The following is a 24,350-nucleotide window of genomic DNA, read 5'->3' as shown; positions in this document are numbered from 1 at the left end:
TTGGGAAAAGAGAGATGAGAAAATTAGCCCAGCCAAGTCATTAAGTAGATAAATGACCAAACAATAGGACCCACGAAAAGAAGGAAAGATCATTTTCTAGAGTGGCTATATTATCTAAAATATTCAGTTTCAACCAAAAAATGTAAGACATGCAAGGAAACAGGGCAGTGTGACCTATATACAAGGAAAAAAAAGTAGACATTAGAAACTACCTTTGAGGAGGGGCCCAGATGTTGGACTTAAAAGACAAAGACTTTAACAAAGTAGAAATTTTAAAGTTTAAATTCACTAGAGGGGTTAAACAGTAGATTTGAGATGGCAATAGGAATCAAGAAACTGGGATCCCTGGGTGGCGCAGCGGTTTGGCGCCTGCCTTTGGCCCAGGGCGCGATCCTGGAGACCCGGGATCGAGTCCCACGTCGGGCTCCCGGTGCATGGAGCCTGCTTCTCCCTCTGCCTGCTTCTCCCTCTGCCTGTGTCTCTGCCTCTCTCTCTCTCTCACTGTGTGCCTATCATAAATAAATAAAAAATTTAAAAAAAAAAAAAAAAGGAATCAAGAAACTTAAAAATAGATCAATAAAGGGGCACCTGGCTGACTCAGTTGGGAGAACATGTGACTACTGATCTCAGGATCATGAGTTCAAGCCCCACACTGGGTATAAAGATTACTTAAAAATAAATAAACTTTGGGACACCTGGGTGGCTCAGTCGGTTGAGGTCCAACTTGATTTCAGCTCAGCTCATGAGACTGAGCCCCACATTAGTCTCTGTGCTGGGTGTGGAGTCTGCTTAAGATTCTCTCACCCCCCCACCTCTTCACCCCTTCCATCCCTAAAAAAAAAAAAATAAACTTAAAAAAATAGATCAATAAAGATTAGGCAGTATAAAGAAGAGACATCTTGAGTTTACACTACCTAAAATACAATTTTCAAAAAATGTAGGACACCAACCTATGTATGAGAAAACCAGGAGAGGAAAGAAAGGGACAGAAATTGTATCTAAAGAAATAATGGCTGAAGACTTCCCAAATTTGATGAAAAACAATAATCTACAAACCTAAAAAGTTTGATAAACACTAAGAGACCCACACTCAAAATTATGAAAGCCAAACAAAACAAAGTCTTGAAAGCAACACGAGGGGCACCGGGGTGGCAGAATCCATTGAATATCCAACTCTTGTAGTATACCTAGGTCGTTCAGTGGCTGAACACCTGCTTTTGGCTCAGAGCATGATCCTAGGGTCCTGGGATCGAATGCTGCATCAGGCTCCCCAAAGAGAGCCTACTTCTCCCTGTGCCTATGTCTCTGCCTCTCTCTATACGTCTCTCATCAATAAATAAAATCTTTAAAAAATAAAATAAAAATAAATTAGAAAAGTAAACATTCCGACTCTTGCTTTCGACTCAGGTTGTGATCTCACAGTTGTGAGAGTGAGCCCCACAGGCTCTGTACTCAGTGGGGAAGCTGCATTAGACTCTAATTCTCCCCTCCTCTCTAAAATAAATAAATCTTAAAGAAAAGAAAGAGAAGAGAGAGAAGAGAAGAGGAAAAGAGAAGAGAAGAGAAGAGAAGAGAAGAGAAGAGAAGGAAAAGAAAAAAGAAAAGAAAGAAAAGAAAAGAAAAGAAAAGAAAAGAAAAGAAAAGAAAAGAAAAGAAAAGAAAGAAAAGAAAAGAAAAGAAAAAAAGAAAAGAAAAGAAAAGAAAAGAAAAGAAAAGAAAAGAAAAGAAAAATGGCTCATCACAAACATAGAAACTACAATAAAATTAATACCTGAGGTCTCAACAGAAATAATGGAGAACAGAAGGCAGTAGAGGCATTTAAGATATTCAAAATGCTTAAAACACAAAACTATCAACCAAGAATCCTATATTCACCAAAGCTATGTTGCAGAAATAAAGATGCAATAAAGATGTTCCCAAACAAAAACTAAGATACTTTTGGAGCTCCTCGGTGGCTTAGTCAGTTAAGCAGCCTACTCACTGACTCTTGGTGTTGGTTCAGATCATGATCTCAGGGTCATGAAATAGAGCTACACAGCATTCTCTGCACTCAGCACAGAGTCTGCTTGTCCCACTCTTTCCCCCTCTGCCTTTCTCCCTGCTTGCACTCTCTCTCTCTAAAATAATTTTTTTTTAATTTTTATTTATTTATGATAGTCACACACACAGAGAGAGAGAGAGAGGCAGAGACATAGGCAGAGGGAGAAGCAGGCTCCATGCACCGGGAGCCCGACGTGGGATTTGATCCGGGTCTCCAGGATCGCGCCCTGGGCCAACGGCAGGCTCTAAACCACTGCGCCACCCAGGGATCCCCAAAAATAATTTTTTTTTTTAAATCCTAGGGAAAAAAACCAAAACTAAGATACTTTGTTGCTCCAACCCCAACTAACAAGAAATACTAAAGGAAATTATTTGGGCTAAAATCAAGTGACATGAAAAAATAATTGCGACAGACACACATACACACACAAGAAGTTCCACAGTTTTATCTCAATAAAGCAAATCTTAAAAAAAATGTAACAGGCCAATTAAAAATCACATGTAAAGGGATCCCTGGGTGGCGCAGCGGTTTGGCGCCTGCCTTTGGCCCAGGGCGCGATCCTGGAGACCCGGGATCGAATCCCACATCAGGCTCCCGGCGCATGGAGCCTGCTTCTCCCTCCGCCTGTGTCTCTGCCTCTCCCTTTCTCTCTGTATGACTATCATAAATAAATAAAAAATTTAAAAAAAAAAAAATCACATGTAAAATATCTCTGACAAAGGGAATTATACAGGAAATTTTAGTAAAAGACAGAATGATTGGATATTTCTTTCTCATTCTTCTCTCCATTTAAAAGGCAATAGCACTGGGGCAACTGGGTGGCTCAGGTCATGATCCCAGGGTCCTGGGATTGGGCCCCATATTGGGTGCTATGCTCAGCAGGGAGACTGCTTCTCCCTCTCCCTCTGCCCCTCCATCCTGCTCCTGCTCTTTAGATAGACAGATAGATAAATAGCAATAGCATAAAACAATGTCCATAAGTTGTATTGCTGCAACTATAACATGCAGAAATGTAATATTTTTGACAATGAAAACACAATGAAAGAGGATATGAATAAAGCTATATTGGGACTTAGGCAGTAACACCAGATGGTAACTTGAAGCCATAGGAAGAAACGAAGAGAAACACAAATGGTAACTACGACTACCTGCACACACACAAACAAGCTGTGTAAATATATTTGTGGTTTCCTCCTCTTAGCTTTAGAAGACTTAAGATTAAATAGAGCAATAATTTTTACAATATATTGTTGAGTTTATTATATATATATATATATATATATATATATATATATATATATATATATATATACATACACATAATGTATTCAATAATAACAGCATGAAAAGGGAGAAGGGGATGGAGACATTTGAGAATGAATTTCCTAACTTACTGAAGTTAAATAGATTCCAATAAGGTAAACATAAAGCCTAGAGCAACCACTAAGAAAATAACTGAGGGTGCCTGGGTGGCTCAGTTAGGCATCGACTCCTGATCTCAGCCTGGCTCATGATATTAGGTTGAGTTTGAGCCCTACTTCAGGCTCCCCACTCAGCATAGAGTCGGCTTAGGATTTTCTCTTTCTATCTCCCTCTTCCCCTGCCCCTCCCCTCACTCACTGGAACTAAATAAAATCTTAAAAAAGAAAAGGACCCAAGAGTATGATTTAAAAATGAAGGAATGAAAGGGTACACTAGAAAATATCCACTTGAGAAAGGGTACTCTAAGAGGAAAAGAGAGGTAACAAAGTAGTCATAAGACAATGCAAACAAAAAGTAAATGTCAGGGGACACCTGGGTGGCTCAGTCAGTTAAGCGTCTTACTTCAGTTCACATCATGATCTCAGGGTCCTGGGATTGAGCCCCCCACCCCCCACCACAATGGGCACCCTGCTCAGTAAGTGTCTGCTTGTCCCTCTGACTCTCCCCCTGCTGTAACTCTCTCTCAAATAAATTAAAATTTTAAGAAGTAGAATAGCAGACATAAATCCAACCATATTAATAAACCATTTAATGTGAATATACTCCAATCAAAAGGCAGAAATTAATAAGCTAAACTAAAAAAAAAAAAAAAGGTTCCATATAGTATCTACTGTTTTTGAAAGTAAAACTGAGGAGGAGCCTGGTGGCACAGTCAGTTAAGTGCCTGACTCTTTGTCCTGGCTTTGCTTTTGATCTCAGGGTCGTAAGATCAAACCCCACATCAGGCTCCATGCTCAGCATGGAGTCTGCTTGAGATTCTCTCTCCTTCTGCCCCTCCCACTTATGACCTCTAAAATAAATTATTTTATTTATTAAATTTTTATTTTATACATTTATTAAAGATTTTATTTATTTACTCATGAGAGACAGAGAGAGGCAGAGATATAAGCAAAGGAAGAAGCAAACTCCACGCAGGGAGCCTGATGTGGGACTCAATCCAGGGACTCCAGGATCACACCCTGAGACCAAGGCAGGTGCTTAACTGCTGACTCACCCAGGCGTCCCAATAAATTTTTTTTTAAATCTTATTTAAGTACAAATAACTTAAAAATATAAGAAAAAGATATACCATGCAAATGGCAACCGTAGGATGGCTAGGTGGCTATCACTGTATCAGACAAAAACAGACTCTTGAAACAAAACATTATAAAAGAGGGGCACCTGGGTGGCATATTCAGTTAAGCATCCAACTCCCAATTTTGGCTCAGGTCATGAGTTTGATCTCTGCCTCAGGCTCAGCACTACACATAGAGCCTACTTAAGAGTCTCTCTCTCCCTATCCCTCTGCCCTTCCTCACCTCCACTCATGATATCTCTCTTAAAAAAAAAAAAAAAAATTAAAGAGGAGTATTTTATAATAATAAAAAAGGTTAATACATCAGGAAGATAAAACAATTATAACTGTGTGTATATACATATATACATACTAAAAGAGAGACCAAAAGAACCCCAAGACATATCAAAGTAGAAATAATTTGATAATTTTTAAATGTGAGCTACTAGATCAAGGAGGAAAAAAATGTAAAGTAACTGAGGATTATTGAGGAAATGCTCCCAAACAACAAAAATCATATCTAAATAAAATGTTAAGTATGTGAATGAAGCTATACTCAAGAGGCAAATTCATAGCCTGAAAGTTTTCACTTAAGGAAAATAAAAGTTGTATTTTAACCTAATTTTTATTTTTTTAATATAACAGAATATTTAATTACACTAGTTTCTCATCAACACACTAGTGATTTAATAATGATTATACTGGGGAAGAATCCCTGGGTGGCTCAGCAGTTCAGCACCTGCTTTTGTGTGTCTCTGCCTCTCTCTCTCTCTCTCTCTCTCTCTCTGTGTGTGTCTATCATGAATAAATAAAATCCTTAAAAAATAAAAATAAAAAAAATGATTATACTGGCCATTTCCATTGGTTGGCAGGAGGTTCTTCCACTAAAGGCTTCCCTGGTTTTCATTACATCATTTTTCTTGCCAGACTTAGTTCATTTTCAACCTGAAGAATCACCTCTTCAAGTTGGCCACCCTGAAGTTGATCTAATTTCTTATCATCTGATTCTATTTTAACCATACTCAGTTTCTTATTTGTAATCTGTTTTGTATACTTTCTATATGCTGCATTTTTAGGAATTTGCTCAAGAACATCAAGACTCTTTGTGTACAATATTCTTAGCCTCTCGTGGATTCTCACATACAGCCAATCCCACAAAGTCGGTGGTTTTCTTCAACAAGCCCACCATGAAAGCACTGATAGGCTGGGGAAACATAGCCCTCTTAACCTAATTTTTTAATTAAACAAACAGGGCTCATATCAAAAGGATTTAGGGACCAAATTTCAACTCCACCTAAGAAGCAGTTGAAAACATCATTCCAAACCTAACAAGCCACTTAAACCACAAAAACATAGCTCTTCTTATACCTGAAAGGTGCAGTAGTGAGGCAACCAAGTAGCCTGAAATCCAAAGAGAGACCCACTCTTTCCACAACTCCCTAAGCACCACAAGGTGTTCAGACTATCCACCAATGGTAGAGAGCAAGGAGAAAGATATGCAGATAAGAAGAAATCAGTCAAAATTTTAACACACTGCTAAAGTTGATTGTGGGTTAGTTTGACAATGTAGAACCACTGGAGCCATGACAGAGAGTTTTTACCCACTCTTACCCACTCATAGACTCTACTATTCCATGAACTTTTATAGGATGCTCATGGGGAAGACTGACAAAAGGAGACAAAAGCATCCAAAATAATCTCCCTTGGTGGTGCAGGCATGTAGAAGCAAATCAGTTACTACTGATGGTAAGATATGAAATCCCACCTCTTGTCCAGACACTCCTTTCAGAGCCTTAAGCATTCAGGGGACTGGCAGGAAACTCTGTCACCTCCAAGGCATGGTTAAAGACCCATCATGATTAGGAAGACAAAGGGAAAAAATCTTTACACGTAGGCAAGGGACAGGAAAAATTCCCTAACCCAAATTCCCACAATACTATTAGAGTTTTTCCAGTGCTGGAGGGGAGCCAAGAAGCGCTCTTCCTTACAAGTCTTTCCAAAGAGACAAATATAAGTCTGACACTGGTGAGGAGGGAAGGAATGGTGAAACTCTAAGGCCCAGATATAGAGGGCCTACTTAGCATGACAAAACATCAACTCTTAAATTCATAATTTAATCTAGATACTATAATCCCAAAAGTTCCAAATCTCATCTTCTGCATCATCTAAATCAGATATGGGTGACTCTGGTTGGTCCTGCGGCAAAATTCCTTCCCATCTATACCCTATGAAATAGGGAAATGTTATCTGCCTCCAAGATACAGCGGTAGGATTAGTATAGAAAGTCCCGTTTCAAAGGGAGAAGTTAGAAGAAAAAAGGGGTTTACTGAACAAAAAGTAGGTCTGTAACTCAATAGGACATACTTCATTAGGTTCTAAGACCAAGAATAATTCTCTGTAGCTTGATGTTCTATCTTCTGAGCCCATTGGGGTAGCTTTGTCCCTTGGTCTTCCCCTAATAATACCTTATGTTTAGGTTGAGGGCTAGAGTATTAGATATTTTACTTCCACAATATTTGTGTTCTGCCCCTAGCTTTTAGCCATATCTGTTCACCAGTGCCAATGTGGCTCACTGCTCTCCATGCTCTTCACTTTACCACACTTTTTTTCCCCCGCAAGTCCCAAGTTTGTTCTGCTTACTGTATGACAGGCCAGTATGTCAAGACATGCTCTTGGGGTAGGAAAGGGTCCTTATTCTGAAAGCCAGCCCATCAAAGAGGTGGCAGACTACTGTCCGAAAAAACCATCTCCGCAAGCATGGGATTTGAGCTTTTTCTGTTAGGAAGGGGGGAAGGGGGAGGGGTTGGAGACAAAAGGTGGCTGATGTCTGTAGACATCAAGGAAGGTTGAGTAACTTCTTTGTTCTTGATCAGTTGGTCTTTGCGTACAGGATCATGTTGTGCCTGTAAATCTTAAATAAAGCACAGTCATTTGTATACATATTTCGTTATCTCCTTGGGTGAGGCAGAGTTGAAGTAAAAAGCAGTTTTTGCAAATCTTAGCTATAATATGCCTACAGGCAGGGCTAGTCAGAAGTTTCTAAGTTTAGGTTACAACAGAAAGGGACAAAGAAGCAATAGGGAGTCAGATATTGATACGGGAATGGATTACGACTTCGAGAGATGCTGGGATGAAATAAAAGTATTTTGCACGTAGTAAGAACACGAATGGCGGGGGGGGAGGGCGCGTAATAGATTACTATGTGTTGGACTGTGTCCCTCAAGAAAACTATGTAAAGTCCTAATAACCCCCAGTCACTCAGAACGTGGCCTTATTTGAGAAAAGGATCACTGCAGATGTGATTAGTTAAGGTCACAGTGAGGTAGAGAAGGCCTCTAATTCAATAGGCCTGGTCCTTCCAAGAAGATGGCCACTTGAGGACACAGAGACAAAAGAAAAGGAAGAACACTGGGGTGAAAAAGCAGAGACCAGGGTGAGAAATCCATAAGCAACAGAATGCCAAAGATTGCCAGCCACCACCAGAGGCTGGGAGAGAAGCCTTGAACAGATTCTCCCTCACGATCCTCAGAAGGAACCAATGCCAATACCTAAATTTCAGACTTTTACAGCTTCTCTAACTGGGAAAGAATAAAGCTCTTTAGGTAAAAATTCCAATGAAATGTTCATGTGAAGAAAATCCAAGAGAAATGCGGTGACACAAAAAGTATTCAACACCTTCAAAAAAGTACAATTTATAAAGAAAGCATCAAACTTATCTTTATACTCTCATAAAGATCTATATGCACCCAATGACATAGAGCACACCAATCCATTAGCTTACTTTAAACCTGACTTTTTTGCAGCTAAGATGCCTCCCCTTGTTACCTCATCCTTGTGGAGAAGAAAGGTACCTGGCTTATCTCCTTAAAACAATAAATAAATAAAAATTCCCTGTGTTAACTGGGAATTTGGGTGGTCACAGTTTCAGAGCAGGCCAATGCTTTGAACTTTCAAAGAGAAAAACTTAGACCTATAATAGATTTTCTTTAAAAAATAGCAAACTACATTCTACAACTTTGTACCTTGAAAAAAATAGTAACCTGATCAAACTCAGAATTTGTTGCTAAGTGCTCTACTTCAACTTGACATTATTTCATGGTTTTCTATTACCTGGTGCTGCTGAACATTAGTTGGATAATGAAGTTTCATTACTCCAATTTCAGACCCAAACCATATCCTTATCATTTTTCTTATATCTGGCATCTCTGATCATCTTATTAGTCCTTTTAATTACAAATATAGACATTTTATTTATACAACCCTGTAAAATAAAACTTCAAATTTTCTTTGGAAATTTGGAAAATTTAACTTCCCCATCCCCATCCCCTCTCTCCAAACCTGCATGTTCTATTTGTAACCTTGCCATTTCCCTTTCTGACTAGTTAATAAATTTTGACTTACATTCAATATAATTTGGTCTAAGAGAAAAAAAAAAAATTGACAGAACAGAAAACCTAATCCAGTAGTATGGAAGATAACGGTGAAGAAAGCTCCAAGCTACAGGATTAATGAAAGCAGGGACCTAGCCTGCTTTCCATTGTTGTGGAAAAGCTCACTCTTTCAACATATCCAGATATACAGTTCAACCATTATTTTCTTCATGAAAAAAGAATGGACCATGTGTGGAGTCTTGCACAAAATACATTCACTTCTGACAATCCTTACATGTTTAATTTCAACATTGATTTTTAGTGCTACAGATATAACCATTATGGCAAACAGATTTTCCCTCTTAAAAGAAGTAATAATAATTGTCTTTGACAATGAACAACGTCATTTTCATCTTTCACGTGACTTGGAAAACTCCAAGAGAAGTTTTATCATTTTGCCTTTATGTCTCACTACAGCATGCAGAAAATATCAGATTTTAGCCACCTGTGGAGAAAGAGCCAGAGTAAGGGTTATAGCTATTACTGTGTCAATTTTCTGGACCTTGCTGAAATATTTTGTGAATGTGATGTACAACTACTTTAGTCCCATGTACCTGCTCTGTGTTCTATGTGTATAGATTTGTGTAATATAAAGAATAATTTCTGCATTAGAAAAAGTAAGAGTAACACTATAATTTGGTGCGTAAAATACACAGTTGACCCTTGAACAACATGGTTAGAAGCTTTGATCCCCATGCAGTTGAAAATCCAAGTGTAGGGGCACCAGGGTGACTCAGTCAGTTAACTGGCTGACTCTTGATTTCCACAGGTCATGAGGTCAGGGTCATGAGATCTAGCCCTGCATGTGGCTCCAAGCTCAGCCAGGAGTCTGCTTCTCTCCCTCTCTCTCTGCCACTCCCCTGCTCACAAGTGCACATGCGTGCTCTCTCTTTCTCTCTCTCAAATGAACAAAAAAATCTTTAAAAAAGAAAAAGAACACAGGTATAACTTTTGACTCCTCAAAAACTTTACTAATAGCCTCCTGTTAATAGCTTAACACATATTTTGCATTTTATATGTATTATATGCAGTATTCTTATAATTACATAAGCTATACAAAAAATATTATTTAAAAATATTGTAAGGGGGAAAAAATAATGTAAGAGGGACACCTGGGTAGCTCGGCAGTTGAGTGTCTGCCTTTGGCTCAGGGCGTGATCCCGGATCTGGGCATCAAGTCCCGCATCAGGTTCCATGCGAGAAGCCTGCTTCTCCCTCTGCCTATGTCTCCACCTCTCTCTCTCTCTCTCTGTCTCTCACAAATAAATAAAATCTTTAAAAAATATTCTAAGAGAAAATACAATGAGGTACTGTACTGACTAGAAAAATCTGCATGTAAGTGGACCTGCACAGTTCATACCTCTGATATTCAAAGAGTGACTGTAATCCTATATAACCTAATTACTTTATAAAGATTCAATTTTTTAATCACCCTGTATATTGCCACCCCCCCCAAAAAAACTTAAAGTTTAACTGTGTCTGCAAATATTTTCTCATTCTCATGTTACCAAAATGAAAAAGACAAAGTAAAAAAGTACCCTTGGTACATTCAAACAAAAAACTCATTATCATTAATTAAAGAGCTCTTAACTTTAGAAAACCTAACTATTTAAAAGAGAAATGGGGGAATGCCTGGGTGGGTCAGCAGTTGAGCATCTGCCTTCAGCTTAGTGCGTGATCCTGGAGTCCCTGGAGAGTCCCGGGAGTCCCTGGAGTCCCACATCAGCTCCCTGCATGGAGCCTGCTTCTCTCTCTGCCTATGTCTCTGCCTCTCTCTCTCTCTGTGTCTCTCATGAGTAAATAAAATCTTTAAAAAAAGAAATAAAAGAGAAATGAGCAAAAAACAGACACAAAAAGAATTATCATTCTGATAACCTAACAAGAAAGCATATAAAATTAAAATAACTGGACATCATTTATTATTAAATTAACAAATATTAAAAATGATTTTTTAAAAAACAGGATGCCTGGGTGGCTCAGTCCCTAAAGCCTCCAACTCGTGATTTTGGATCAGGTCATGATCTCATATCAGTCCTGGGATTGAGACCCACCTCAGGCTCCACACTCAGTGAAGAGTCTACTTAAAGATTCTCTCCCACTCCTGCATGCATGTTCGCGCTCTTTCTTTCTTTCTTTCTCTCTTTCTGTCTCTCTCAAATCATGAATCTTTATGAAAATGCCATTTATATTACACCATTACCTATATTGTTTTTTTTTAATATTTTATTTATTTATTCATGAGAGGCACAGACAGAGAGAGAGAGGCAGAGACACAGGTAGAGGGAGAAGCAGGCTCCATGCAGGGAGCCCGATGTGGGACTCGATTCCGGGTCTCCAGGATCATGCCCTGGACCGAAGGCAAGTGCCATACCTCTGAGCCACCCAGGGATCCCCCTATCTATATTGGTTTTTAATCATTTTTTAAGAAATTAACAGCTATATAAATTTGGAAAGTAATCAGGCAATCTTATCAGAACTTTAGAAACAGGTATAGTCAGTCTATAACACAGTAATTCTAACTCTAGAGTTCTAGTCAAAAGAAATGATCCATGGGGATATATAGGTGGCTCCACAGTTGAGCACCTGCCTTCGGTTCAGGGCGTGATCCCAGGATCCGGAATTCAGTCCCACATTGGGCTCCCTGCGGGGAGCCTGCTCCTCACTCGGCCTATGTCTCTGCCTCTCTCTCTCTCTCTCTCTCTCTCTCTCTCATGAATAAATAAATCTTTAAAAAAAAAAAATGATCCAAAACTGAGAAAACTGGGCTTGGTGAAGCAAGATTCTTGTCATGCTTTAATTTATAACAGAAAAATAACTCCGTAATATGAAAATGGGTAGGCAAATTTTAACATAAACACTATGGTTAGAGTCATCCAAAGTAAAGAGCCAGGAATAAAATCTGTACATGTGGCATTATTTTAACTCCTACTTAGAGATTTTTAAAATGCCAAATATTAAAAATGTTTATACGTTTTATTTAAAATGTATTATTTTTCAGGATAGAATCCTACAACAGGTTCCATGTTCAGCACTCAGCTCTGCTGGAGATTCTCTCTCTCTCCCTCTATCCCTCCTCTGCCATAAGCACACACTCTAAGATGAATAAACTTTTGTAAAAATAATAAAATATATTGTTTTTAAATACATCAAATATTAAATTATTATTGGATGTCATCTAAATTTGGTAATCCTCATCATGCCTAAGAAGTAGAGAATTTGAAGATGTATCAAGGAGTATTCTTGTAATCCTCCGGAAAGTGTATGTAAAATATTTTGTCATATTTTGGGTGTATATTATTCTGTAGAAAGAATTCTTAGTTTTATCATAATCTTGAAGACCCAAAAAATGTAAAGAGATTAGTTCAGAAAAATCTGACATGCCTTCAAAGTATGTGTCTTCCTGAACACCTCATACACTCTGCTAAGACTTACTGCTTTAAAATCAAAGAACTCGGAGGATCCCTGGGTGGCTCAGCAGTTTAGTGTCTGCCTTTGGCCCAGAGCGTGATCCTGGAGTCCAGGATCAGGTCCTGCATTAGGCTCCCTGCATGGAGCCTGCTTCTCCCTCTGCCTATGTCTCTCTGCCCCTCTCTCTGTGTCTCTCATGAATAAATAATAAAATCTTAAAACAAAAGTACAGGTTTTGATAAAATCTTGTCTCTTAATTACACTTAGCAAATTATACCATAAAAAAATTTATTGTCTAGGAGTGCCCAAGACACCAAGCAAACATGGAAAAAACTGAAACTGGTAATTTGTATATGTTAGTGAGAATATTAAGTTTACTCCTATGAACAATTTTAAGTTAACCACTGTGTATTGGCATTTCTGATTTAGACTACACTGCTGCCTTTAAAAGTAAGAGGAGGGGGACGCCTGGGTGGCTCAGCAGTTGAGCATCTGCCTTTGGCTCAGGTCGTGATCCTAGAGTCCCCGGATTGAGTCCCACATCGGGCTCCCTGCATGGAGCCTGCTTCTCCCTCTGTCTGTGTCTCTGCCTCTCTCTCTCTCTCTCTCATGAATAAATAAATAAAATCTTTAAAGATTAAAAAACTTTTAAAAAATAAAAGAGGAGGAAAGAAATAACATGAAGGAGAAGAGGGAAATTATACTGCCATTCTTCACAGTCCTCAGTAAACCCTACTTACTTAATAAAATTCCCTCTGAGCTTTAGAGTTGAGAGAAAGAAGGCAATCAGAAGTAAAGTTGAATATAGAAGCACTAAATAGACAGAAAATAAACATGAAGAAAAATAATTTAATATTCCCTGAGAAAAAGAGAAACACCACCAAACAAAACACATGTGTACATGTATGTACTGGCGGGTAGAGGAGTGATGCAAATACAACAGAGAAAAGGTGAACAGGGCAAGGGAGAATCAGCTGAGGTACAAAAAAGCACAGAAAGATTTTTCTACCGATACAGGTACAAGACTGTTTTCATTTGCCAAATGACTCAACTGTGCAGAAAAGAAAAAAAGAACTAAGTGTTCATTTGAGTAACTAGGATAAAATGCCAAGCAAAACAAACATATATTAGATATATATTTTAAAGCAAATATTCAATGCTGCAGCAGAAATTTGAATTTTATCTTGGGGCCTTATCATCATATTGCTAATATACACTGGCAACAGGTTGTAAACACAAGATTTGTTTCACAAACAAGGTAGTTAAGTATCATCAACAATTGCCAAGAATTTAAAGCTAGTATCTTTGTTCTAAGAAATGAGTCAATTAACTTGATGACTCTATATATATACTCAATTTCAAGTGTTCATGATGTGTCTTTTTTTTTTTTAAGATTTTATTCATTTATCTGAAAGAGTAAGAGCAAGCACGTGCGCACAAGCCGAGGAAGAGGCAGAGGAGAGGGCGAAGTAGACTGCCCACTGAGCAGGGAATTCGATGTGGGGCTGTATCCCAGGACCCCTGGGATCATGACCTGAGCCAAAAGTGCACACCCAACTGAATGAGCCACCTAAGCACCCCCGTACTTCTCTTCTTGAAGCTATAAAGCCATTCTGATTTTTCTTCCTCCCTCATCTTATGTCATACTAAAGTGATCCCAATGCCTGGTCAATTGAACCTCTTATTTATTACCTAAATATCTGTGCCTTCATTCCTAATACAACTCTCCTACTCAAGACCCTCATTATTACCTCTGGAACACTGCAAAAGCCTAAATAGTGTCTAAGTAACTACTCTCGTCTCTTCTATCTTCCCTCTCCCAACTCTCCTTTCACTATACTTTAGAATGGTAAAACTGAGGAGTACCTGGGTGGCTTAGTCAGTTCAGTGTCCAACTCTTAATTTCAGCTCAGGTCATGATCTAAGGTTTGTGAGATCAGACGCAGTGGCACTGCTCTTAGCAGGGAGTCAGCTTGAAGATTCTCTCCCTATGCACCCCCCCCCACACACACACACACACACACTCTCTCTCTCTCTCAAATAAATAAATCTTTAAAAAAAAAAAAGGTAGACCTGAGCACATGCCTTCCAAGTAAATATAAAAACTCTTCAATATAAATAAAATTCAAACTCCTTACCATGATACATGAGGCCCTTGAAAACCTGGTCCATGACAACCTCTCTCAGCATTCTAACATCACATTCAAACGTAGCAATATTGCCCCTCCCCCTCACCACTACCCCCTCCCTCTATCTCTCCCTCTCACCCTCTTTTTTCCTACTTCAAAGCTTTTGATCCTTCAGTCTGTAAAATTAATAGCTACTAGTGTGCTCCTCTTTCCTCTCCTCATACCCAGCACCTAGAGGTTTTTCACTCTTCAAAATTCAGAGAAGCCACAACCTTTTCTAAGATACCTTGCTTCTCTTCAGCCCTGTACACACAAACAGCCCAAAGTACGTTATACTACATTAAGTAAACATTCTCTGTATTCTAGAATCCTTGTACATACTGCACTACCTAACAATCAATAATTTGTACAGATCTATCTACCACTTAGGATCTTTATGTATTCCTCATGCTTCCAATAATGCCTGATATATAATAGGACATGCCATACATAAACGTTGGCCAGATGAACAGTAGATATATGAAACCTAGCTTTTTTTTTTTTTTAAAGATTTTATGTATTTATTCATGAGAGACAGAGAGAGAGAGAGGCAGAGACACAGGCAAAGGGAGAAGCAGGCTCCATGCAAGGAGCCCGACGTGGAACTCGATCCCGGGTCTCCAGGATCAGGCCCCAGGCTGAAAGCGGTGCTAAACCGCTGAGCCACTGGGGCTGCCCCGAAATCTAGCTTTTTAAATGGCACTAATGAGAAATTCCAAAATCAGAATATTTAGTACTTTCAAACTTCTCCACTCAGATGCTAAATATATTATTGATAAACACTTCTAATAGCTACCCTACACTAGTACCTTCAGAAAAAAATTGAAGGGAAGTTGGGCTAGCAATTTCTAAGTATTCCTCTACCTTGAAGCCTTTACAGTTAAATGACACCAAAACACTTCTTCCTTCATTGCTATGAACAAATACTCTTCAAAGCATATATACAGAATACATACATCATCTACCAACTACTCTCTGAAAATTGTAGCTTTCTAAAATAAATGCTTCCTGGGGAGTCTGGCTGACTCAGTTGGTGGATCATGTGACTCTTGATCCAAGGGTTGCAAGTTCAAGCTGCATGTTGGGTGCAGAGATTACTTAAAAATAAAATCTTTAAAAATAAAAATAATTAAATGCTTCCTTGACTCTGAAGAATACAAGTCTCCATCACCAAAAACTTCAAAATACAATCTTTTTGTTGCCCCAGTCTTCACAATTCTTAAAAATTATTAAACAGGAACTAAAGGGGTGCCTGGGTGGCACATCCAACTCAGTTTTGGCTCTCATCATGCATGATCTCAGGGTCCTGAGACATAGCCCCATAGTTCCACAGTCAACTCAGAGTCTGCTTGAGACTCTTTCCTTTTCCCTCTCCTTCTCCCCCTCCCACCCCAGGCTTGCACATTCTCTCTTTCTTTCTCTCTCTCAAACAAAATCTTTTTTAAAAAAGTAACTTAAAAAAAAAAAGGTAATTTAAAGGTAATATATGCTGCTCATTATATTTATTAACAAAATGTACATGTGAAATGAATTGATTGATATGAGAGGTCAAAAAATAAAAACAAGAATCCAGTTACAAATGGTACAAAAACTGGCTATTATAGGGCAGTCCGGGTGGCTCAGCAGTTTAGTGTTGCCTTCAGTCCAGGGTGTGATCCTGGAGACCCAGGATCGAGTCCCACGTCAGGCTCCCTGCATGGAGCCTGCTTCTCCCTCTGCCTGTGTTTCTGCGTCTCTCTCTCTCTCCCTGTCTCTCATGAATAAATAAAATCTTTAAAAAACAAAAACAACTGGCTATTATATATTTAGTGACATGTAGAAAACTTCACAACATAGTAAGTCAACACAGTGAGTTTTCTGCAATTTAGATATACTACACAGATATTCTAGAAAATTTGTCTCCTATCACTCACAAAATTTCCTTCTTTCCCCGCCCCCCCCTAAATTCCACTATGTGCCAGCCACACAGGATTATTTATTTTTCTATGAACTGGCTACCACCTTCCCTTTGTAGTTACTACACTAGTTTATGTTACTTTCTCTGTCTGGAATTATTATTTGATCCTTTTTCCACAGGTCAAATTCTTAGTTATTCCACAAAGTCCTTATAATCTCTTTGTATGCTTTATTCAACTCCTAGGCAAAAGTAATCCCTCCTTTCATTATGTTCCATAACACTCCATTCAGATTTTTTATTATTACAGGTATCCCCCATTTTTCAAAAGTTCGTGTTATGCAACTTCAATTTTACAAGACTTAAATTTATATCTATTTTTGTTAACTGAAAAAAATGCAAAAAGGATTTTCACTTTTATGAAAAAAGGCAAAAAGTGAAAGTGGTGTTCAACCTTTGCTTTGCATTGACCCATTATAGAGGCAGCATGCACCCAGAGCAGCAAGAATAGCACCGCCCAACTCCCTCCTGAGAAACTACATTGAGCACCTCAGCATAAAGCCTCCAGAGATCTGAACTATGTCTGTGAACATTTGTGCTTTGTCTGGGCTTATTTTGTGCATTTGGTAGTTTGGTGAGTCCTAAGGTATCAGAAAAGCCTAAGAAAGGTTATTTTTTCAGTCTGGGAACGCTCAAAACTTTTTCCATATAAATTAATGGTAACTGCTTCCTCAAAGTTATACCAATTTCAGCTTATGAAAGGTTTCACAGGAATGCTTTGATAGTTACAGAAATGTATACTTATATATTATTACTATTTTCATACATTATAATTATATATTTACTTGCAATCTTTCTAATTGAGACTGTCATATGGGAAAAAAAATCTTGCATTTTATGCATCTTTGAATTCCCAGCATCTAGCACAATGTTTAAAACAAAGGAGGTCCATAGTAAAAGCCCAATATGTTAATAAATCTCTTCAGTACTCTTTACTACCATCTATTAAAAAAATGATGTCTTCCAAAACTCAACAATCCATCTTCCAATTGTTCCTATCATTTCAGAATTACATGCCTCCTATTAGCTACCCTGAATAATCATGAACAGAATATTATTAAGCTTTTAAGGTTAACTATCAAATGAACAGCCATAAAAATCCAAGAAAGAGAAGACAGTTGACCCATGAGTCATGAACACCATGAACACCATGAGTTTGAACTGTGCAGGCCTGCCTACCTACATGTAGAAAACAGTACAGTACTGTAAATATATTATCTCTAATGACTTTTTAATAATATTTTCTTTTCTCTAGCTTACTTTACTATAAGAAAACAATATATAACACACATGTGCTTATCAACTTTATTTTTTGGTAAGGCGTCTGGTTAACAGTAGGCTCCTGGGAGTTAAGTTTTGGGGGAGTAGGGATGCCTGGATGGCTCAGCAGCTAGCATCTGCCTTTGGCTCAGGGAGTGATCCCAGAGTTCCAGGATCCAGTCCCACATTGGGTTCCCTGCATGTGTGTGTCTCTGCCTCTCTCTCTCTGTGTCTCTCATGAATAAATACATAAAATCTTTAAAAAACAAAAACAAAGTATTTTTTAAAAAAGTTGGGGGGAGTCAAAAGTTATACATGGATTTTTGACTATGCAATCTCACACTGTTCAAGGGTCAACTATATAGCACCTTCATATAAGGAAAACTATACAAAGAACTACACCATGTCTCTAGAAGTGAAGATTCCATGTTTATAATCAATCATTTCTTAAAATAATATTTCATTATAATATTAATATTACCAAAACTGTATTCTGTTAGTTCTAATGTTATTCTGGAAAAACACATAACAATATTTATTCTACCATGTACTACGATAAGATGTACATAAAGCCATAATACTTCAGAATAGGTACTAAGGTAAGAATAGACAGACACAACAATGAAACAGAAAAATGTCAACAGCCAAGAATCTGGGATGCCTGGGTGTCTCAGTGGCTGAGCATCTGCCTTGGCTCAGGTAGTGATCCCAGGGTTCTGGGATCGAGTTCCACATCAGGCTCCCCATGGGGAGTCTACTTCTCCCTCTGCCTAGGTCTCTGCCTCTTTGTGTCTCTCATTAATACATAAGTAAAATCTTTAAAAAAATGAAAAGAACAGCAAGAATTTAATAGCAATCCAAACAGTATTTCATTTCCCTTTTTTTTTTTTAAAGTAATCTCTACACCCAACATGGTGCTCAAACTCACAACCCTGAGATCAAGAGTGGCATGGTCATCAAATCACTATGTAAAACATAGATTAGTGAACACTGTTGAAAAAGTTGACTATGTGGGAGGGGAAAAGACACATATCTCACCATATTATAAAATGAACTCTAAATAGATAAAAGATTTTTAGCAAAGTAATCCATTCTTCCGTCTTCCCTTACTCCTGGACTACATTAGTCTTAAAGCCATAAGGATGGATCCAAGCATGGTAGCATCTATGGTGGGGAAGTCCAACACCAGTGTCAAAGCCCCAGCAGAGTTGGCTCCCATGAGGGTGCTGAGGGTAGGAGTGGAGTTAGTGCGAAAACCCAAGCAAGCGAGGAGACCAACCATTTGAAAGAAGATAGAGGGAGTAGTGACTGAAGCTGAGTATCAAATCCCAAAAATGATGAAAAGGGCAGCCAATGCAGGGAAGCAGTAGCAACTCAGAGTAAAGTGTGGAATCCTAATCCAAGGTTAGGGTGATTGCTGCTTTAGGGGATGGCAGCAATCCATCTATTAATACAAGAGAGATTGATCAAATAAGTAAATATATTGAAGATAATAGGAGCCAGGTTCCTTACTGTTGGGATGAGAGTTATAAACATGAAAAGAAAAAATTTAAAGTAAACCATGCATTGTTGGGTTCAATTTGGAGAAATCACTAAGAGTTTATGGTTCTATCTCTCTACATATAAAAATACATAGATATGTATAATATATACTGAATCAGAAGTATCACTGTGACCTCACAGTCTTCAAATATATAGAGATAATCACTGAAAAAATATTGATGTGAATGTGTATACATCTCTGTATCTATATATAACACATCTATTTCCTAGCTATTCCCACTGAGATAGCATTGGGAGTAGCAATATCCCAGTAACAATAAGCACACTTAGTGCTGACTTTGGTTTCTCAAAGGAATCAAGACTCCTTGAAGGAATGGGTGATGATTCCAGGGCTAGTTCAGGAATGATCCAAGATGAGCTTAGAAACATGCTGTGTTGTACCAGATGTAAAGAGCTCACAACAAATCAAAACACACAGAAGCCAGCTTGAAGTTGTCTCACTAGCCAAATGTCAGACAAAATGATCATCAAAATACATGACAGTAATGGAGAATGACCATGAAAATAAAACAGTAACACCTAAGTCCATATTAGTCTATGCTAATATAAATGGGACGAGGAAAAAGTTATTCCTTCAAGTGTAACGCCATCTGATGAATGTAAAAAAGTGATAGAAGCAGAAAACCATCACTTACTATCAATCACAGTAATGAACAAAGCCAAGAAACAAAAATAGATGCCAAAACTAGTAGGTAAAAAGCACAAGGAACAAGATATTTACATACAAAGTACTTCTCCATAAAATGCTTCATTATTATAAAGGGAAAAAAGATTAACTTCCCAGTGAAGAAATCTTACAGATACCACCTTAACCAAGTGATCAAGGTAAATCACCAAGCAATGGGAAAAGCAGAAATTATGCACCACCTGATTGGATGGAATGAGAACACAGCATCATTTCTGTGATATTTCTGCCAAAATACAAGATCTAAATTTAATCATGAGAAAACTTCAAAAAAATCCAAATGGCAGAGCATTCTACAAAGACACAGGCAGAGGAAGAAGCAGGCTCCCTGCAAGCAGCCCCATTTGGAACTAGATCCCAGATCGTGGGATCAACACCCTGAACCATAGGCAGACACTCAACCGCTGAGCCACCTAGGCATCCCACTGTTTGAGATTAAAGGAGACTTACAAGACAAAGTATAATTTGTGATCTTTTTGTTATAAAAGGCATTACTTAAAAAAGGAGGGGGGGCGTTACTAGGAAAATGGGGGAAATATGAGTGAAAAATAAGGAAATGATGAGGTCTGTGCATTAGACAGTAATAATGGATGAATGTTAATTTCCCCTTTTCACTGGCTGTATTTTGGTGATGCAGGAGAAAGTCCTTTCTTAAAGGAAATGCACATTAAGCATGCTGGGGGCACCTAGTTAAGTGTCTACCTTTGCCTCAGGTCATGATCTTGGGGTCCTGGGATTGAGTCCCACATCAGGCTCCCTATTCAGTGGAGAGTCTGCTTCTCCCTCTCCCTCTGCACCTCCCCCTCGCTCATGCTCACTCATTCTCTCAAATAAATAAATAAAACCTTTCTTAAATAAATAAAGCATTCTGGGATGTCAGTATATATTGATAAATGACCCTGAAAGGTTTACAAGAGGAAAAGCTCTTTGTACTATTAATGCAACCTTTATGCAAGTTTGAAATTACTTCTAAATTGAAAGGAAAAATAAGTACTTAAAAATATGAACCTGATGAACAATAAAGGAACTTAAAAGTATGAACTGGGAAGTACTAAAAAAAACTTCACTAGCACTGAGAAAAATTTTCTTTGCACGGCATCAAAAGCAAGAACAATAGAAAACAGTTGTGTAAATTATATAAAAATGTTAAACTTCCCAACTAGAAAAAAAGAACCTTAAAAAAAAAAAAAAAGAACCTGCTAGAATACCAACAATAAAAACCATGAAGACATAACGAAAGTTAAAAAGTGTTATTAAATTATGGACAAAAGCATACACAGCAAGTATACATGATAAAAGAAAAAATCTCTAATATAAAAAAACACTTTGTAAGAAAAATTCTAAAAATACAGTAATAAAATGAACAAAGACCTATTTAGAAGTCAATTAACAGAGTAATGAGTAACCTTGTTTCTTTTTTTACCCGTAAAATAGAGACACCTTGGATAACTCAGTGGGTCAAGCATCTGCCTTCAACTCATGTCATCATCTTGGGATCCTGAGATTGAGCCTCCCACAGAGCTCCCTGCTCAACAGGAAGTCTGCTTCTCCCTCTCCCTTTGACCCTCCCCCTGCTTGTGCACATGTGCTCTTTCTCTCAAATAAATCTTTTAAAAATAAATAAAACTGTAAAATATTCAACCTAATATTTTCCCTAAAAAGAACAGTGAAGATTGTTTTAATGGTAATACACACTACACTTAACAGGATATAAGGTTATGAGCAACTTCACATAGTACTCCTGTAGTATAAATTAGAAACTGCATTCTCGAGGACAATTTCACACAATATATTTACTGAAGCTTCCAAAATATTCACACCCTTTTACACAGAGATTCTGTTGGTACGTACAAACCAAAACCAAAGCCAAACGAGACCCTTCAACAGTAAGGATATCCTAATTAGTTTATCAAAACTAGTAACACTCTGAATTACATGCTAAGTATCCAATAAAAATAATGGTAAAAAACATAACTGATACAAAAAGATGTTCAAGGTTACTAACTTTCAAAAACAGACAAAACGGTATAAGCAATATAATCCATTTTTTACACATATATACTAGGTGCAAAAATGCACACACAAAATAAAACAAAAAATATACACAAAAAAAATCCAAAAGACTCAGAAAAGAGAAGATTTAGGATAATTTCTGTCTTGCATTTTTCTATTTGTTTCCTATATTTTTAATTTTTAAAAATAAATATTCAATAATCTGCATTATAAAATACTTAACACAAAAATATTTGAAACTTTGGAATTGGTGACAGTGATACTTTCTCCCTACAGATGAAATAAATCAACAGGTATCTTCTATTAAATGGCAACACTATATTTAAAGACACAATGGATAAAAGAAAGGTCATCCAATCATGCAAAAGAGAATGAAGCAATAATAAACATTACTAATCAAGAAAAAGATACAGGGTGAAAAAAAAGCAAAGAAAACATTAAGTTTTTAAGAAAAAGCTAACAAAAATCCTACTCTAGGAGTAGAAAATAATTAGGGAAAGGAAAAGGAGCAAGTAATATTCTATAACTGGATTAATTTTTAAGAAAGGATGATATAATAAATATTATACTAAATAATGATTAATTCAAATTTAATAGAATCTTTGAAAGAACATAAAAAGCCAGTAATTCTTAAAAAAAAAAAATTATTTATTCATGAGAGAGAGAGAGGGCACAGAGACACAGGCAGAGGGAGAAGCAGGCTCCATGCAGGGAGCCCGGCCTGGGACTCAATCCCGGGTCTCCAGGATCACACCCTGGGCCGAAGGCAGTGTTAAACCGCTGAGCCACACTGGAGCTGCCCTCTTTTTTTTTTTTTTTTTTTTTTTAAATTTACTTATTTACTCATGACAGACAGAGTGAGAGAGAGAGAGAGGCAGAGACACAGGCAGAGGGAGAAGCAGGCTCCCCACAGGGAGCCCAATGTGGCACTCGATCCCGGATTCCAGGATATGCCCTGAGCCGAAGACAGAGACACTCAACCACTGAGCCACCCAGGTGTCCCAAAACCAATAATTCTTTTTTTTTTTTTTTTTTTTTTATAAATTTTTTTTTTAAATTTTTTTTATTTATTTATGATAGTCACAGAGAGATAGAGAGAGGCAGAGACACAGGCAGAGGGAGAAGCAGGCTCCATGCACCGGGAGCCCGACGTGGGATTCGATCCCGGGTCTCCAGGATCGCGCCCTGGGCCAAAGGCAGGCGCCAAACCGCTGCGCCACCCAGGGATCCCCCAAAACCAATAATTCTTAAAGGACAAAGCTATGAGGAATGAAATGTCATTTAAATGTCAAAATACGGGGCACCTGGGTAGCTCAGTCAGTTAAGTATCCGCCTTCACCTAGAGTCATGATCCTACAGTGCTGGGATTGAGCCCCGGGTCAGGCTCCTTGCTCAGTGGGGAGTCTGCTTTTCCCTCTCCCACCCCTGGCTCATGCTCTCTTTCTTGCTCTCTCAAATAAACAAAAATTTTTAAAAATTAAAAAAATAAACATTAAAATACTAAATATCTAGGTTAACATAAAAGGTAATACAGTTTTGTTTTGAACTCCTATGACTTTATAACGTTTATGTTTTAATGACTTTTAATAACCATAGTTTACCACTTAGTAATTATAATGTTTTCGAATCTCTCTAGAATCTGATGGAGGCATATAATTTAAAATTTTTAATGAAGGCCTAAAATATAACAAAATACAAAAAAATCTTTTACATTTCCCAGTTTTAGAAGAAAAAAAATTATATTCAAACATCAATAAAATAATATCCATTGTACCTTATTGTAACGATCATGTGGAACAGATTGTAAAACGATTGGTTCCATTGTAGAAACATTGGCAAACTGTACCTCTGGAATATACAGGGCACAAACCACATGAGCCCAACCTAAAAATAAATAAAAGTAATGTCATTTTCCAGGTTTTAATAAACATTTTCAAAGATAAATAAAATCATTAACTTCCTAAAGAGATCTTTAAATTCCTATGGAAGCAAATGAACAATATAACATAAATGCTCATTACTGACTGAACAAACCACTCCTGATAAAGCACTCAATCATTTCTCTGCATAGTAACACAGATAAAACATTTTTAAAATTCAAATGCACTTACACTTCTTATGAGAGCACACTAAATAATTCAAATCAATATTATTTCTGAAAACCACTTTAAAAATAAGATAAAACAAGGCACGCATGGGTGGCTCAGTCACTTGAGCATCTGACTATTGATCTGCGCTCAGGTCATGATCAGGGTCATGGAATGGAGCCCTGCATCAGGTTCCATGCTGGGC

General features: G+C 37.8%; 1 protein-coding gene and 1 pseudogene across 12 annotated transcripts in view; both read right to left on the bottom strand.

Moving 5' to 3' along the window:
* MLLT10 (MLLT10 histone lysine methyltransferase DOT1L cofactor) overlaps positions 1-24,350 on the bottom strand; it is a 259,317-nt gene that overhangs the window by 126,729 nt on the left and 108,238 nt on the right. For all 12 annotated transcript variants that reach the window (XM_041765075.1, XM_041765081.1, XM_041765074.1 and 9 more), the window contains one exon: positions 23,833-23,942. In XM_041765075.1, the coding sequence (XP_041621009.1) occupies positions 23,833-23,942 (110 nt within the window). The remainder of the gene's footprint in view (positions 1-23,832; positions 23,943-24,350) is intronic.
* Positions 5,421-6,822, bottom strand: LOC121496615 (annotated as a pseudogene).

Source organism: Vulpes lagopus, chromosome 8, assembly GCF_018345385.1.
Source record: "Vulpes lagopus strain Blue_001 chromosome 8, ASM1834538v1, whole genome shotgun sequence".
Taxonomy (NCBI): Eukaryota; Metazoa; Chordata; class Mammalia; order Carnivora; family Canidae; genus Vulpes; species Vulpes lagopus.
Note: the sequence above shows the minus strand (reverse complement) of the source record. Positions and strands in the feature narration are given on the sequence as shown.